This window comes from Rutidosis leptorrhynchoides, chromosome 11 (genome assembly GCF_046630445.1).
Source record: "Rutidosis leptorrhynchoides isolate AG116_Rl617_1_P2 chromosome 11, CSIRO_AGI_Rlap_v1, whole genome shotgun sequence".
Classification (NCBI taxonomy): domain Eukaryota; kingdom Viridiplantae; phylum Streptophyta; class Magnoliopsida; order Asterales; family Asteraceae; genus Rutidosis; species Rutidosis leptorrhynchoides.
The window spans coordinates 281,983,178-281,998,511 of record NC_092343.1 but is presented as its reverse complement, the minus strand read 5'-3'; the positions used below and the strand labels follow the sequence as shown (position 1 = coordinate 281,998,511).

The following is a 15,334-nucleotide window of genomic DNA, read 5'->3' as shown; positions in this document are numbered from 1 at the left end:
CATTTATCTTCATCCAACACGTCAATTATGTAATCTCGAATGTTTGAGAGATTATGTACTCTAGTTCTAACCGTAAATCAAATGATATTAATATCATATTAACTCATTAAATCCATGATTACATCTGAAGAAAATATATATGTATGTATATTTTCATAAAGATTGTAATTAAAAATTCTTTTGTACAAACTGTTAACGATGAGAATATTTTAACGGGTAGGTAATACCCGAGGAATATTTAGATTTCACATTAATAAGTTACACTGTACATTCTTTGAATCTGATTTAACAGTCATTACTATTCTACTCACATCCACAGCTATATGAATCCGTTCACCACAGAGTAACCATTTTCATTCAATTTCATAATTGGATTTTGACTTATCAAAATCTAACAAGTGGCATAATGAAGAAAATATTGGACAAAATAAAATTTGTTAGAAACAAACGAATTAACCAATTGAAATTTTGTTAAGAATTCACGCTAACTGTTCCAGCTAACTGTTCCTAGCTAACTGATTACATTTTATTTATCGCCATTTAATTATCGCAATTTAATTTATCGTCATTTAATTTCTGTTATTTATTTTACGCACTTTAAATATCGGGACACGTATACAAGGTTTTGACATATCATATCGACGCATCTATATATATTATTTGGAATAACCATAGACACTCTATATGCAGTAATGCGGGAGTTAGCTATACAGGGTTGAGGTTGATTCTCAAATAATATATATACTTTGAGTTGTGATCGAGTCTGAGACATGTACACGGGTCACGATACGTATTAATTAATTCGAATATTATAAATTAAATTATATATGAATTATTGTACTGTTAACTGTGGACTATCGATTGGGACTATCAACGTTGGACAATTAAAAAAATGAATTAAAATATTAATTATAACATATGAAACTAAACAATTCTTCAAGTTTGCCACTTGATTTCATCTTAAACCTCGTTTGTACCTTGACGATTACAATCTGCGTCCAAACCTTTCATGATTCTTGAAAACACCTCAATCGGGAGAATGAACCAACTGCATCTCATCTACGGAAGAAAAGATTTATGCATATAGATATGCACCTGAAAAACTCTCAGAAACTGAGTAAACATTTAACATGTAGCTGTGCTAATTCCTTAGTGTTATTATTACTTAAAATAACATTTCCATTCTTTTTCAAATTAGCCAATTTTGTCACAGCTCCAACAAGTCAACACCGACTTTTCATCCGAAACAACCTTATTATAACCTTGATATATATGCGTGCTCATTTATTGTTACCGGAGAACCTTTTATATTCCACCATATTACCGTTAGCGTTTAATCATCTAAAAACACAATTCTCCTGAAACCACCTCGGAGTGATAACCGAAGATTCAGATATCGTAGCATTAAATGCAGAGGAAACAGAACTATTGTAGATGGTATAAACGGCCAAAAGTTTGATGCTAAGGAAGGGAGCGCTAGGAACGCTCGATAGAAAATTTGGTTAAAAAAAAAAAAAAAAAAAAAAAGAAAAAAGAAAAAAGATTGAGCAAACCGTGAAGGAGATCAAGGACAAATACAAGGACCAAACTCTATATTCAAAGAATCCAGATAATTCTGTATCCGATGAAATCTTTAGAGAATATCTTGCTCCGAAGGCATGTTAAAATCGTACGGAAAATGTTGCTTCATCAACTTCGAACTTAGAAATTTTAAAATATCATCATAAATATCTTCGATATTTCTGAGGATATTTTCATAAATATTCTTGTCCGAAATTATCTACCTCTTCGTGTTATCTGTATTCCATTATATTGGAAACTTCCGTAAAGTCTAAGTATAAATTATGAATGCATTGTGGAGAAGTGTTGGGAACTGAAGCATGAGTTAGTATAATATAATGCGCTTGGCCAACGTGATTATATTTCAGTAAGTCATGCTGAGTTTCTAATGACATGTGATGATGGTTCACAGTAGATTATACTATTATCATGTGTCATGTTACACAACTCTTTCATTCTATTTAATTTCTAAAGCATATCACGAAAATATATCCTTGATATTTCTGTTCTTTCGTAATTCTAACATATTGCTAGTAAAGCGTGCTATTACTGTACATTTTCTTTCTAATTAGAAGATTTCTTTAAATTCCTTGAATTCTGAAAATCAACCTTGACTATGTCAGAAGGGTTAAGACGAACCTCTAATCACTTCATTTCACTCTTTTGTGATAGCTTCACTCGTACGCTTCGCATGATCGAATCGTTTTATCCATATTAATCGGAAATGATAAAACACTATTCATATTCGTCATGAAAAACATTCTTATTGTTAGCCATGACGACCTCGATCAAATTTCGGGATGAAATTTCTTTAACGGGTGGGTACTGTCACGACCCGGAAAATTTTGACTAATTTTGAACCAAACTCTCGAAACGATTTAATATTTTTGACACAATAAGAAAAGTCTTTTAGGTTGAGTCTCAAAAAGTTTGAACTGTTTCATATATTCATTAAACCATTTACTATTCTTGACGATTCACGAACCACTAGCTGTAAATAAATACATATATATTTAAATATATATGAATTTGAAATAGAACCTTATATGATTTAATTTATTTGTGTATTTTAATTTTCTATATTATTTTCATCTCTTGTAATCCACTTGCTTATATATCTAATCTTAATTGAAAGATTTTCACTTACACAGCTGTATATCCACTTTCATATTCATCAACGACAATTAACTCTAGTTGTAATTCCAAACTTAAACAACTTGTTCTTATCATTCACTTATTGTGACCCACATTCTGAAAAGTATGAACCGTTCAATAAATATATGATTATGTTTAATATTTCATTTTTTTAAATAAATCCATGACTCGATATATTTAATATATTTATGCATTCACGAGAGAAATAGTAAATAGAAAATGATAGGCACAATTTGTTCTCTTTGTATTTTATTCCTCTATTTGATTCCTGCGCATGACTTTACTGTGTACCATTTTAAATGAAATTTGTGTATCATTTTTTGTTTCTTTCACAACCAATTATATTATATATACATAGGTATCAGATAGTTACATTCACTATCTATCTCCCTCTCTCTCTCTCTCTCTCCCTCTCTACAATTTGTTTTCATTTATAATCTATGCTTATATCAATCAAGAAGCTGCATATAGCAACTATCCTTGCTGTTATTGTGCAGCCGTGAACCACCCCAGAACCATCAAGAACCACAACTGTTACCTATCACCACCTTAACCGTCGAAACCCACTACAAGCCTAACCTTCGTAATTGTTCGAGTTAAACCGCCATCATCAATCATCACCTTCAACCACCTCGTCACCCTCACCAAGCCTCCACCACTACCATCACCATGATTATCACCTTCCATCATCGTCAAGATCACCAAGAATAACCACCACTACAATAATCATCACCGCGAATCTTTTCTTTCTCTTCTGTCTGCAAACTTATCACCACCAAATTATCCCTACTCCATTTCCATGTTTCTGTTGCTATGAACCATGTTTTGTCTTTAAATTGTTTTAAACAATGAAAGCAAGATGAAAGATGTGGTAATGGACTTATGGATCGAATTATTTAATCAAACCATACGGGTCACATTTATTGAGTGTATTAAAATTCCTTCATATAAAGTAATATAAAAGGCGGGACCTAGGTTGTGCATATTCAAGCTTCATGGCCGACAAATACAATTTAAATAAACCCCACTTGCAACATAATAAAGTGGATTACCTCGTTATATTTTTATTCCTTTATCTATTAGCTATACTGGGTCGGCCGAAACTTTCTACATGTTGTTGTTACTTCGATTTAAACCCAAGAACATAAACCCAAAACATCGGTTCTCCACCACTTCGCTATTACTACTACGTATTATAACCCACCATCGGTCACCTATCAACAACCTTCAATCACGAACCACCATTACAACATCGGTCACCCATTCATTTATATATATTTTTTTCTGTTGGATTGTATTAAGAAAAACCACCCAAGAACCTCCACTGCTACAGTTACAGTAATGAAATATGATGATGATTAATCGCATAAGAGATATGATGACTGCAAACCTGCGTTCTTTTTATTTGTCACTATCTACTTGATCAATAATCAAACGAGTTCTTTAATTGGATTAGTGGGTTTGTAGATCATATTCCTTAGTGGGTTAATCATATCGTTGGGCTTTTTGATTTTTCCATTGGGCCTCGGTTAACATTTTTCTTGCTAGGCCAAGGACGAACATTTTGTTATTGGATCCTATTATTTGGACTTTATGTGTGCCGAAGGTGAACTTGGGCCGAGAGCCCGGTTAAGCTTGCTGTTGGAATAATAGTATATGAATGAAGTGTTATGAAATCATGATCGTAATATTCTTGAGGATGTTCATAGAGCCCGATTATTTGGACTTTACGTGAGGATGATCATGTATGATCATAATAATCATATACGTTGATAATAATGATATCATGATGAGAAGATGATGATGAAAAGAGGTGATGAAGTTGGGAGGAAAAAGATTACAGATTGTGTATGTTATATATTTAAAATCGCAACATATTACAATAATTAGGTGACGGATGAATGGTTTAGGTTGTTGTCGGATTAAGCGAGAGGTCTCGAGTTCGAGCCGGGCACGGGCATTTATTTTTAGAAAAGCTTTAAAGGTAGTGTTATTATTATTATTATTATTATTATTATTATTATTATTATTATCAAGATTTTATATATTATTATCATCATTTTTACAAACACTACTATTATTTATTATTATTAATAGTATCCTTATTTTTATAAATATCACAACTTTCTATTATAAATATTATTCTACCAATATAAACACATATCTTAATATAATCCTATATATATATATATATATATATATATATATATATATATATATATATAAAGATATTAATCTTAATACATTATATAATATAAATAAACTTAGTCGATTAAATGTGATATGTGTTAATATATATGAATAATATAGGTTCGTGAATCAAAGGCCAACCCTACACTTGTTCAATGTCGTCATATGTATTTTTACTACAAAATACAGTACAGTGAGTTTCATTTGCTCCCTTTTTAATTGCTTTTGCAATATATATTTTTGGGCTGAGAATACATGCGCTGCTTTTATAAATGTTTACAAAATAGACACAAGTACTTAAAAATATATTCTACGTTGAGTTGTACCACTGGCATACTTCCCTGTAGCTTGGTAACTACTATTTACATGGGTATTGTAAACGCGAATCCTGTTGATAGATCTATCGGGCCTGACAACCCCAACCGGACTGCACGACCAGTATTCAACGGTTGCACAGTACTTCGTTTCAGTGGCTACACTTGGTACGGTGTAGTGAGATTTCATAATAAAGGGAATATGCGACGTTGATTAAATGTTAAGTATGGTTACCAAGTGCTCAACCCCTTAGAATGCTTTACATACACTTGCGAGTGTATTATGTTTATGATTATGAAATCTTGTGGTCTATTAAGATATTGAAATGATTATTACAATAAACCTATGAACTCACCAACCTTTTGGTTGACACTTTAAAGCATGATTATTCTCAGGTACGAATTAAGTCTTCCGCTGTGCATTTGCTCAATTTAAGGACATTACTTGGAGTCGATCATCGCAATGGGACCAAATGTTGATGACTTCGTCTAGGTGGATAAGGACGGGTCGTTACACAACGCGTTTTAAATTTATATAAATAAATAATGCTACGTGAAACACGAATATAAAACCTGAAAGGCCTCGCCGCATTGCGCGGGGCCATATTTTTTTAGTTAAGGGACCAGCAGAGACAAAAGTCTAAAAATAAACCGTGAATTAAATCGAAAACAAAGCTCGTCGTTTAAGTCCAGTTTGTTGTTTGAGTTGAGACAGTTGCAAATTGCAAAAGAAAGAAACCAACGAGTGACGTATGGCAGCGGCACCTGATGATGATGAACTATTAGCAAAATTTAAAGTCGGTTCGATTCCGACAGTCTACTACATCCCGGACTTCATCTCCGATTCCGACCAAAAACTACTTCTAAATCATGTACACTTTTTTCTTTTTATATTTCATTCTTTTTGCTACTTTTTATTTGATTTTCTTTCCTTTGTAATTATATAATAACGTAAAAAATCAGGTTCTTTATTTTTTTAATTTTTGTTAGATTTATACAGCTCCGGTTTCAAAGTGGAAGTCTTTAAAAAACAGGAGACTGCAAAATTGGGGTATTTGTATTTCAAGTTGTTAATTGTAATTTGTAATGGTGAATTTTTTTAATGAATTTGATTTGTTAAATTTTATCACAGGAGGGATTGTTCATGAGAAGGGACTTTTGCCTCAGGATTGTAAGCCCTAATTAAACCTTTTTAATTTCGTTAAATTATTGTTTAGATATAGCCATTTATTTTTATAAATTGTGTTTCAGTGAAGTTATTGATATCTGAATTAGTTGATGATTATAAATATTTCAATAAGACTAATAATGTTTTATTCGGTGTGCCATCTTCTTGAATCCATGACAAAAATGATGAACGAGTCAGTCTTTTGTTTGAGTGTTATTTGAGTATCAAATTTGTTTTGTTATCATATTTTTTGTTTATTAATATTAAAGACTGAATCTCTTTTTTATATCTTGTCTCTATGTATGTGCAAGTACCGGCATGGTTGACGAAAATTACGGAAAAGATCGGCAACGAATCATCTCTGTTTCCTTCTGCCATTAATCATGTACTCATTAACGAGTACCATCCTAACCAAGGGATAATGGTTGGCATCATATACTTTATACTTCTTAATTAGTCTCCTTTTCTTTCAATCTCCGTTTTTGTTTTTTGTCATAATTCATCAAGTGTGTAAATTTAGTGGAGTGACCCGTCCATTTTGCCGCCTTTACTTTGTTAATTTAGTGTAGTGACATCAGTTTTAAGTTATTTCATCTCACTTTTATTGAAGAGATATTTTGTTGAAACGTAGCCTCACCAAGATGGTCCCGCTTATTTCCCCGTGGTGGCTATTCTTTCATTAGGGTCACCTGTCGTGATGGACTTCACACCTCATCCGAGCTTAACTGATGATTCGAATTTACCGAACCGTCACCCATTTTCTATTGCCCTGATGCAACGAAGCTTATTGATATTTAAAGATACCGTGTACTCAGGTAGGTCTATCTCAAATTTGTTCTTTCGTATTTTTATTGAAATTTCTTAACCCTTTATTTTGTTGCACCGTTTGTTTGTAAACAGATTACTTACATGGAATAAAAGATTGTGAGGTTCAACAATATGATACGGTAAGATAACCAAAAAGGATCCAAAATTGCCCGGTCACAATCGTAGGTTAATGGGTCAGAAAGGGTAATTTATGAGTAATTGGGTCAAAAAGGGTAATATTTGGTGTTTGTCAAGTTGGATTTGCTTAAACCATTTAAAATCCAATTGTTGACCTTTCTTATTAATTGAAGAGTGTCAATTATATTCTTGGTTTTGAATTAATGATTTATTATGACATATATATAAGGTTTTACTTGAACCTTGACCTTACTCCTTTGACACATTGCAGATAATATACTATCTGAAAGAATAGACCCAGTTACAAGTAAATGGGTCAAAATTGACACCCCTAAATAATAATTTATTGGTAAAATGTTGATATTACAAGCTCGATCTTCATATAGTTTGTTTATGTTTTTGGTTTTCAGGCTGTGAATGCGACTGAGGTTTTACAAGACCGAAGTGTAGTTGAAACACTCGATGGGGATTTAAAGGCCATACATAGATCTGGCACTAGGGTTTCGTTGACTTGTCGAGTAGTATCTAAAGTTCACAAGAATTTGTTCAGGTTCTGAAAATGTCTCAAGTAGTTCTTTTAGTAGTTTTGATAGTCTCGAGGCTCGATATGTTGATTTTGAAGGATTTTTACTTGATGTTTTATATTCACTCGCTTTATCAAGATTCGTCATTATCTTGATTTGAAAATGAGACTTGAAGAATTTAATAGCAGATAAATATTACGGAGTATACTATACACTATTAACAAGAGTGGATATTGGCTTCCTATCGGTTGGAGTTACAGTTCACGACTTTTGTTTTTTTTTTTTTTTTTTTTTTTTTTTTTTTTTTTACGATAGTTACGAGTAGTATAAATTCAGAATACTCCTCCCAAACGTGATCAAACCTCAATTCTTGTTATGGTACCAATGGTACAACAAGCATAGAAAGCTGAAAGTAGAAACTAATATGAAAATGTAGTACCACTCCTAATCAAGACCATTGAGAACCAAAAGCAAAAGTCTAGTTTCAACTTTTAACATATTTTGAAATTCAAAATATGATAAACATTAACAAATATGATTTGAACAATTATATGTGTTAGGACTTGGGTATTGGTTTCTTTCGTTTTTCCAGTTGCGGGTTCCGAGGCCAGTATGCTTGGGCTCCTCGACGATGGTTTATTGAGTTTTGACAATTGGACTAGTGCAGAGACCCGTGAAATCACAGGATTTTAAAGGGAAAATTATTGAATGATATGTTATATGTAAAGAATGTTATTTAACCATGATGTGGATATTATATAATCAAACATGTAGATAAAATAGCATAATTAATCAGGTTCGACGAAATAGAAACAATAATGTTTAACCGAATACTCAAAACAACCAAAATAAAAAACTGCGATCCAAAAGAATAGTCTTAAAATACAAAACGTTAACAAACGAAAGGAAAATCATCTTAAGAATTCATTACTTCCCAAAATCATCACATCTTCTTTGTAGTAACAAGGTTATTACTTCTCAGGTTCACCCATTTGGAACGTATACGAACTAAAGTTACATTTTAATGAATACACTTGCATACAAAAACAGTTTGTTAAGGTGGAAATTTAAATCTTTATATATCAAAACTTTAATAAAAGGCATACATACCTGCAAACGCCAACTTCATGAATTAGTAATGATCTGAAATTTCTATAACTATTCAGTCTACTATTTAAAAACATGTGTTGCACACTTATATTTATAGAAAAAGTAAGCCTTTATAAATTATTCACTAAAAGAAGTAAACATAACATTGTATCTGTGTCAGTTGATGCTTGGCCTATAACCACCTTTAGACATAACATTGCACCTACTAAACATAGAAAACAAATGACATAAAAAACTATTGACTAAATCACAGAGTAAATGACTACATGTATATAGAATTCATTTGGCCATAAACATCATCCATAGAAGCATATGCCAAATCAACAAAATTCATATGAAATTCATAAAAAGTGATGGTTAGATTCTGCTATACAATACGTTTCACACACCATTTACCAAATCAACACAATTCATATAATCACTCATGTCTATAATGTAGAAAGGTGTCTTTCATTTGGTACATAGTCGCTTATAATAGAGACCATTATACTTTATCATATGAAGTAATCTCATCACTAAAACTCATGTCATTATTATTATCAAATGCTATATGTTATTTTTCAATACCAACACAGTGACCCAACTAATACAGGTGGTGAAATGGGTATATAGGGAAGTTTACCATTTTAGAAAGTTATATCCATCCTTCTTCTAACAGTAACAAATCTCATGTCAACAAAAAAAACCCCATCAAATTATCTATAGTGAATCACAACTAATTGAGTACATCAATCTATACTAACTTGAGAGTTCAATACTTCTAATTTAATACTATATCTTACACTATCATCATCACAATTCAGTAATAAACTCAAATCCTCCTCCTCCTCCTCCTCCTCCTCCTCCTCCTCCATACTATCATCATCCTCCTCCTCCTCCTCCTCCTCCTCCTCCTAATCATCATCATCATATTCACATAATCACGGCTCACTATTTCAACTTTATCATATTAAGCGTACCAAATCGAAAGTAAATTCAATGACCCAAACCCTAACCGGTTTTAAAACGAAAAGGCTTAACGGTTAATACCTTTCGAGCCATTTTTTTGATCCAAGATTATCACAAATATGAACTTGTTAAAAATAAATTAATAAATAAGGTGTAAGTATATAAAAAGAAAAAGAAAAAGAGAGAGAGAGAGAGAGAGAGAGAGAGAGAGAGAGAGAGAGAGAGAGAGAGAGAGATGAAGGTACCTTAAAGTTACTATAATTAGTTTTGGATCATCGTCATCATCATCTCTACAACAATAACCTTATTTGGTGATGCTTTTGTATAGGGAAGTAAGCACATCCTTAACTCCCTCCAAACATGTGTTCAAATTTCAGTTGGTATTAACAACTAACAATAACAAAATAGAAGGTATATCATTATTTCTGTCATTAATCATTGCATAACTTGTCACCTACAATGTATTTAAATTTATAAAATCTAGAAATAGAACGTGATTATAGATTGTCTAACTAAAAATAATAATTTACAAACGTAGTTTGGAGTCTAGGATCAATACATACCTTAATATTTCTAAAAAATCTTGTAGGATCTAGTCCAAAAGATTTCAAGACCTGCACGCAAACATAAGAACCCACTTTACAGTGCTTTTGTTGTACGCATTAGAATCATATTTTATTTGCAACATAAGATTAAAATGTCCTTCCATTGTTGTATATCAAATTTTCTAGTGCCACACTCAAAAAGATGAGAACCATAGCTCCAAATATCAGTGGGTTAGGAAAAAATTTCCTTCCAAATAAAATCTATGTAAACATACAATTATGTAACTGAGTCTCATGACTTGCGGCATAAACATACAATCTATGTAAATTGTACTAAGGAGTTACTTATTATGAGATGTACAATAAAACTGAAAAGTCAACCAACAAATAACATGTATAATAATTCCATCAAATTGAAAATGATATCAAACGCTTGCCTGCTGAATAAACCCCCAACTTCACGGGTATATGCAAAACCATAGATTTACTTGGTTATACCTTCAACAAATTATAATCACGCATTAAGAATGTACAATTAATTTACATAAAATCATCATATGAAGCCGTTTTTATCTTCAGTTTCATTTAAGCATTTAATCAAACACATGGAGATCATAAAACAAAACATACACCTTTTTCTAAGTCAATAGTTCACAAAAATTTCAACCATAAAGTCAAAAAGAGAATAGAAAGAAATAAAGGATTGCAAGATTAGTGGTAGTAATTTCTACCTCCTCTGACCGGTTGCATTCGTTTTCCGTTCCAGCCACCTCCTCTGGTTCATTTTTTCTAGCCACCACCACTGATTCGTACAACGTCGAGCAGTAAACCTAAAAGGATGAGAGTTAGATGATGAAGCAGCTTAGGGATGACTGTAAATTTAAAAGGATTTATTGAAATTGAAAGATTTCAACAATTGGGTTCTTTAGGGTTTTTTTGAATTTGAAAACTGAGAGAAAAATTTAAGAGCCAGGAGAGGGTTTTCGGCAGTCACGCGTGGGAGGTATTTTGCAGGTCGAGAAATAAAGCCTGTGGACAGGGTATGCGTGTGCAGTATTTTTTTTAATAAAGCTTTTGTTTTTTATTACATGGTTTTTTTTAAATACCTTTTTTTTATTATTATTAAATAGTTAAAAAGTTTTTTTTAATTGATGATGTAAGCAAGGCATTTTAGTTTGGTGCCATGTGTCCCATATTATTTTTTAACCTAAGGTAAAAATTATAAAGTGATGTCATATGTGATATTTTCATAGCATGTAATAGATAGATTCCGTAATTCCATAAGTGGGTTTGCATGTCGGGATAAGCAGATTATTGGTAGCAACTTTTGATATTTACATTAGTAGATTTAGGAGATTTGGTGAGGTTTGATCGTTTACGTTGAGTGATGATTAAATGGTTAGCGATGTAAATATTTTTGGTTTATTTGTTGTTCTGTATGTATGTGTAAAGCTTCATCCTCGTGGTTTTCGTTGCGATCGTGCTTTAGTGTTCCACCGATTTGTATCTGGGTGTTACATCGGAATGTTATATGTTATCGTTTTCAATTGTTCTGCGACGTATTTTCCGGTGTTTCTCTCGGGTATTGGAGTTGCAGGTGGATGAAAGTCTCGACTTGTTTCATGTTGGTAGTTTTGTTATGTAACTTATTTAGGGATGACATCCGCGAATCACAGGCGTGGATCCTTTAAACCCACCACCGCCCGTTAAGATTTTTCTTTACCCCTCGGGACCCGACTACATGTCAACGGGTAATTTTCTTCGCCCGTACCCGTGTCCCGCAAATACTCACGGGTTTAATAAATATACATACATATACATATTAAACAATATATGCTCGCGAATACCCATGACCCGAATAATCCACGGTTAAACCCCAGAATAAGTAAGAATTTATATTAAAAATACAAGTACATTACTTCTTTCGTTTCAATTTAATAGTGCACGGAAACCATCATTAAACGATGTGTCAAATGTGACATGGAACATTACCACTTCAAACGTGTATAAATATACGAAAGATTACCCTGAAAGCATTCATTTGGAAGTTACGATTACGTAAATGATCTTCATCCACTCTCTCGATTAGTTCTATGTCACATCAATCGTCCCACCATGAACATCTCCTGGTACTTCAGGAGATCACCAGCCTCCTAAAAACAGAGAAATAAAAAGACAACATTACTAATTTACTATGCCAAACCACATTCAAGAATCATAGAGGTACTGGATACATGGTTTTTACCCGTTTACTTATGAATGGGTCAATTTAGAGCATGTTAGATCTCTAAAGTGACAAGCAGTTAAAATAAATAGATATGCATGACCTGACGGTTGATGGGTCATACTTTTTAAAACATCATATCATATAATTAAACTATATTAAGAAGTCTGAAAAGAATTTATACCTATAATATTTGACACATTAACTACTTGGAGAAAGTTTGGATATAGTAAGCAGTGTATATGGTCACCTTAACAGATGTTTAAAGCCGTGATAACAATTTGCTTATTTTGACCTGATGCCATTTTGACGCAAGAATCATTAGGCAGAAGAGTTTTTGGGTTCAACGCTCCTGTTCGAAAGTAAAATTAGATTACCCACATTGACCTAGATCCCGGCCTACCTAGTTTCAACCTCTAAAAAGATTGTACCTGCTGTAAGAGCATGATGTTATTTCTTTCAAACATCTAAAAAATGTCATGATCATTCCCAGCCAAATCAATTAACACCCGCATAGCCATCGCCTCCAAAAGCTTACCTACAGATGCTATATGCCTTATCCGTATATGAAGTCACGTAAGAGTTAAACCTAGCTGAGAGTGCATGGACATCCGCCACCAATTGTTCACCATGAGTCTTCTTAATTTCAGCATACTTTTCAACCAAGTGAAGTAGTTGAACATGCTCTCTAAACACATGAAATAAAATCAATAAAATACCAGGTACCTATGGTGTCAATATTGAAACATAATTTTCAACCATGTTCATCATGGGTCACATACCAGCTCCTTTGAAGCATGTCCAATCCTATGGTGTCAATACCGACCCATATTTTTTAACCATGTTCATAATATTGACATTTTTTATGTTCTTAATTTCAGCATACTTTACAACCAATTGTTCATCAAGGGTCGCATAACAGCTCCTTTGAAACATAAAGATTTGCAACATATGAGATAAGCAGATGCTAAGATAAGATTAAATACATGTGGAGTATTGGATCAAGTGACTACAACATTTCTCGTAATATGGAGTTTTGGTATATTATTATGTACTATAAATATGTAGTACCATGCTATATATTGGACCATATAGAAAACGTGATATTACAACAAACATATATTATGAGTAATGTGAACATCTATCTACTTTAATTCTTCATGTATAGAGATGAAACATAGTTACACAACCAAGCATACATCATATTACCAAATATATTCTACTGCATATATAAATAATAAATAACAATAAAATATTGGTGAACAAACAGATTTACCTCAATGTCGATTAGGATCAATCAAAACCATTGCAGTAACCCTTAGTTTTGTTGTGTTTTAGCCTTCATCGAATATGAATTCTTTCGTGTGCGATGCCTTTGATATTTATTTACTACTGCAACAAAAAACTAAAGAAACAACAACTACATTAGTGCACCGATAATTTTCTCTTACTGTTTGGCAATAATTTTCAAATCACATAAGTTAATATGTTGTATGTAGCTATTACTGATTCGTCAATACCAAATCATATCAAAAAACATATAACCACATGTTTTATCGGAAATGAAATGAAATGCTATTATCAAAATAAATGAACAAATCTAATTTACTATTGGCGGCTTCCGATTTGCAACCCTAGCTTCCGATTACCAGTCAATTCCCATCTCCACCAGAACATGGGAACTAAATCCGGGGGTAAAAAGAAGAAGAAGAATAACACGGCGGCTAGGGTTTCGGGTAGTAAAGGCGATAATGAAAATCTGACAACAACTGCTGATTTGGAGGCTAACTCAATCAATGATGGAAGTGTGGGGGATCAGAATCCGATTGAAATTGGCTTATTGAATGATACGGATATTGGTATCACACATGTGGGTACGACTACGGATGACATGTTGAATCAGTCACCGGATACAACTGGGGCTAAGGCTGACCGTTTGAACCCTAACCACAACGAGGATGATCTGGTAAGCGTGCATACAGTGAATGAGTCATCTGATGATGATGATGATGACGACGACTTGGGTTATGGGGCTGGATGTCCGATTAAAACAAGTTATTATTCTGTATCTGGTGCTAAGGAAGAGAATGAAAGGTATCCTTTAAGGGGTACTAGTCCGATTGGGTTGAAAGATAGCACAACATCAACACCTTTTTGTGCAAGGTAACAATTTATTAAATACTGGTGAAGCTCGTATAGAAAAGGTATCATACTTGAATGTTGTTTGTGATCAGAAAACTATTAAAAAGGTCAACTTTCGATGGGTTGAACAACCAGGCACTCTGGGAGATGATGTTGATGTAGTTATACCTCTTTCTTCTGTTAAGGAAGCTTCAGAAAAAAGATATAACAATACATTAATTATATGGCTATTTCTTAGGAAAAAGAATTCCGTATCCGGTTGTAAAGAACTATGTGATGACTGTGTGGAAGAAATACGGTATTGAAAAGACCATGATGAACTCTAAGGGGTTTTACTTTTTTAAGTTTTCAACATAAAAGGGCATGCTAGATGCTATGGAGAATGGCCCGTGGATTATCCGTACAATCCCGATCATCCTAAACAAATGGTCTCCGACTGTCTCTTTGACCAAGGAAGATTTATCCAAGGTGCCGGTGTGGGTAAAGTTATATGATATCCCTCTTGCTGG

General features: G+C 33.1%; 1 protein-coding gene and 2 long non-coding RNA genes across 4 annotated transcripts; 1 reads left to right on the top strand and 2 right to left on the bottom strand.

Annotated features, from left to right (window-relative positions):
* The first annotated feature begins 5,917 nt into the window (after positions 1-5,917).
* Positions 5,918-8,120, top strand: LOC139877197 (alkylated DNA repair protein ALKBH6 homolog). The gene is made up of 7 exons (XM_071864608.1): positions 5,918-6,091; positions 6,210-6,270; positions 6,352-6,390; positions 6,699-6,811; positions 7,019-7,202; positions 7,288-7,334; positions 7,743-8,120. Exons 1-7 carry the CDS (start codon positions 5,972-5,974, stop codon positions 7,887-7,889), a joined length of 711 nt encoding a protein of 236 aa, XP_071720709.1. The 5' UTR covers positions 5,918-5,971; the 3' UTR covers positions 7,890-8,120.
* Positions 8,121-8,705: 585 nt separating this feature from the next.
* On the bottom strand, positions 8,706-11,483 carry LOC139877648 (uncharacterized). The gene is made up of 4 exons (XR_011768708.1): positions 11,191-11,483; positions 10,478-10,528; positions 10,160-10,304; positions 8,706-8,966 (listed from the first exon to the last, which is right to left on the bottom strand). It is a non-coding gene; the product is annotated as an uncharacterized lncRNA (long non-coding RNA).
* A 929-nt stretch (positions 11,484-12,412) lies between these two features.
* LOC139877349 (uncharacterized) lies at positions 12,413-15,119 on the bottom strand. 2 transcript variants are annotated; one of them, XR_011768548.1, is made up of 4 exons: positions 14,897-15,119; positions 13,960-14,088; positions 13,115-13,371; positions 12,413-12,612 (listed from the first exon to the last, which is right to left on the bottom strand). It is a non-coding gene; the product is annotated as an uncharacterized lncRNA (long non-coding RNA). The 2 variants fall into 2 exon arrangements; XR_011768547.1 differs by having other exon boundaries at positions 13,960-15,118.
* Between the last annotated feature and the right edge of the window lie 215 nt (positions 15,120-15,334).

What these genes read in the sequence shown, in the direction of transcription:
- LOC139877197 (XM_071864608.1), top strand. Translation starts at nt 5,972, where the DNA reads ATGGCAGCGGCACCTGATGATGATGAACTATTAGCAAAATTTAAAGTC. An exon ending in CAGGAGACTGCAAAATTGGG is followed by an intron (nt 6,271 to 6,351) that starts GTATTTGTATTT and finishes ATTTTATCACAG; the next exon opens with GAGGGATTGTTCATGAGAAG. An exon ending in ATCCTAACCAAGGGATAATG is followed by an intron (nt 6,812 to 7,018) that starts GTTGGCATCATA and finishes GTTGAAACGTAG; the next exon opens with CCTCACCAAGATGGTCCCGC.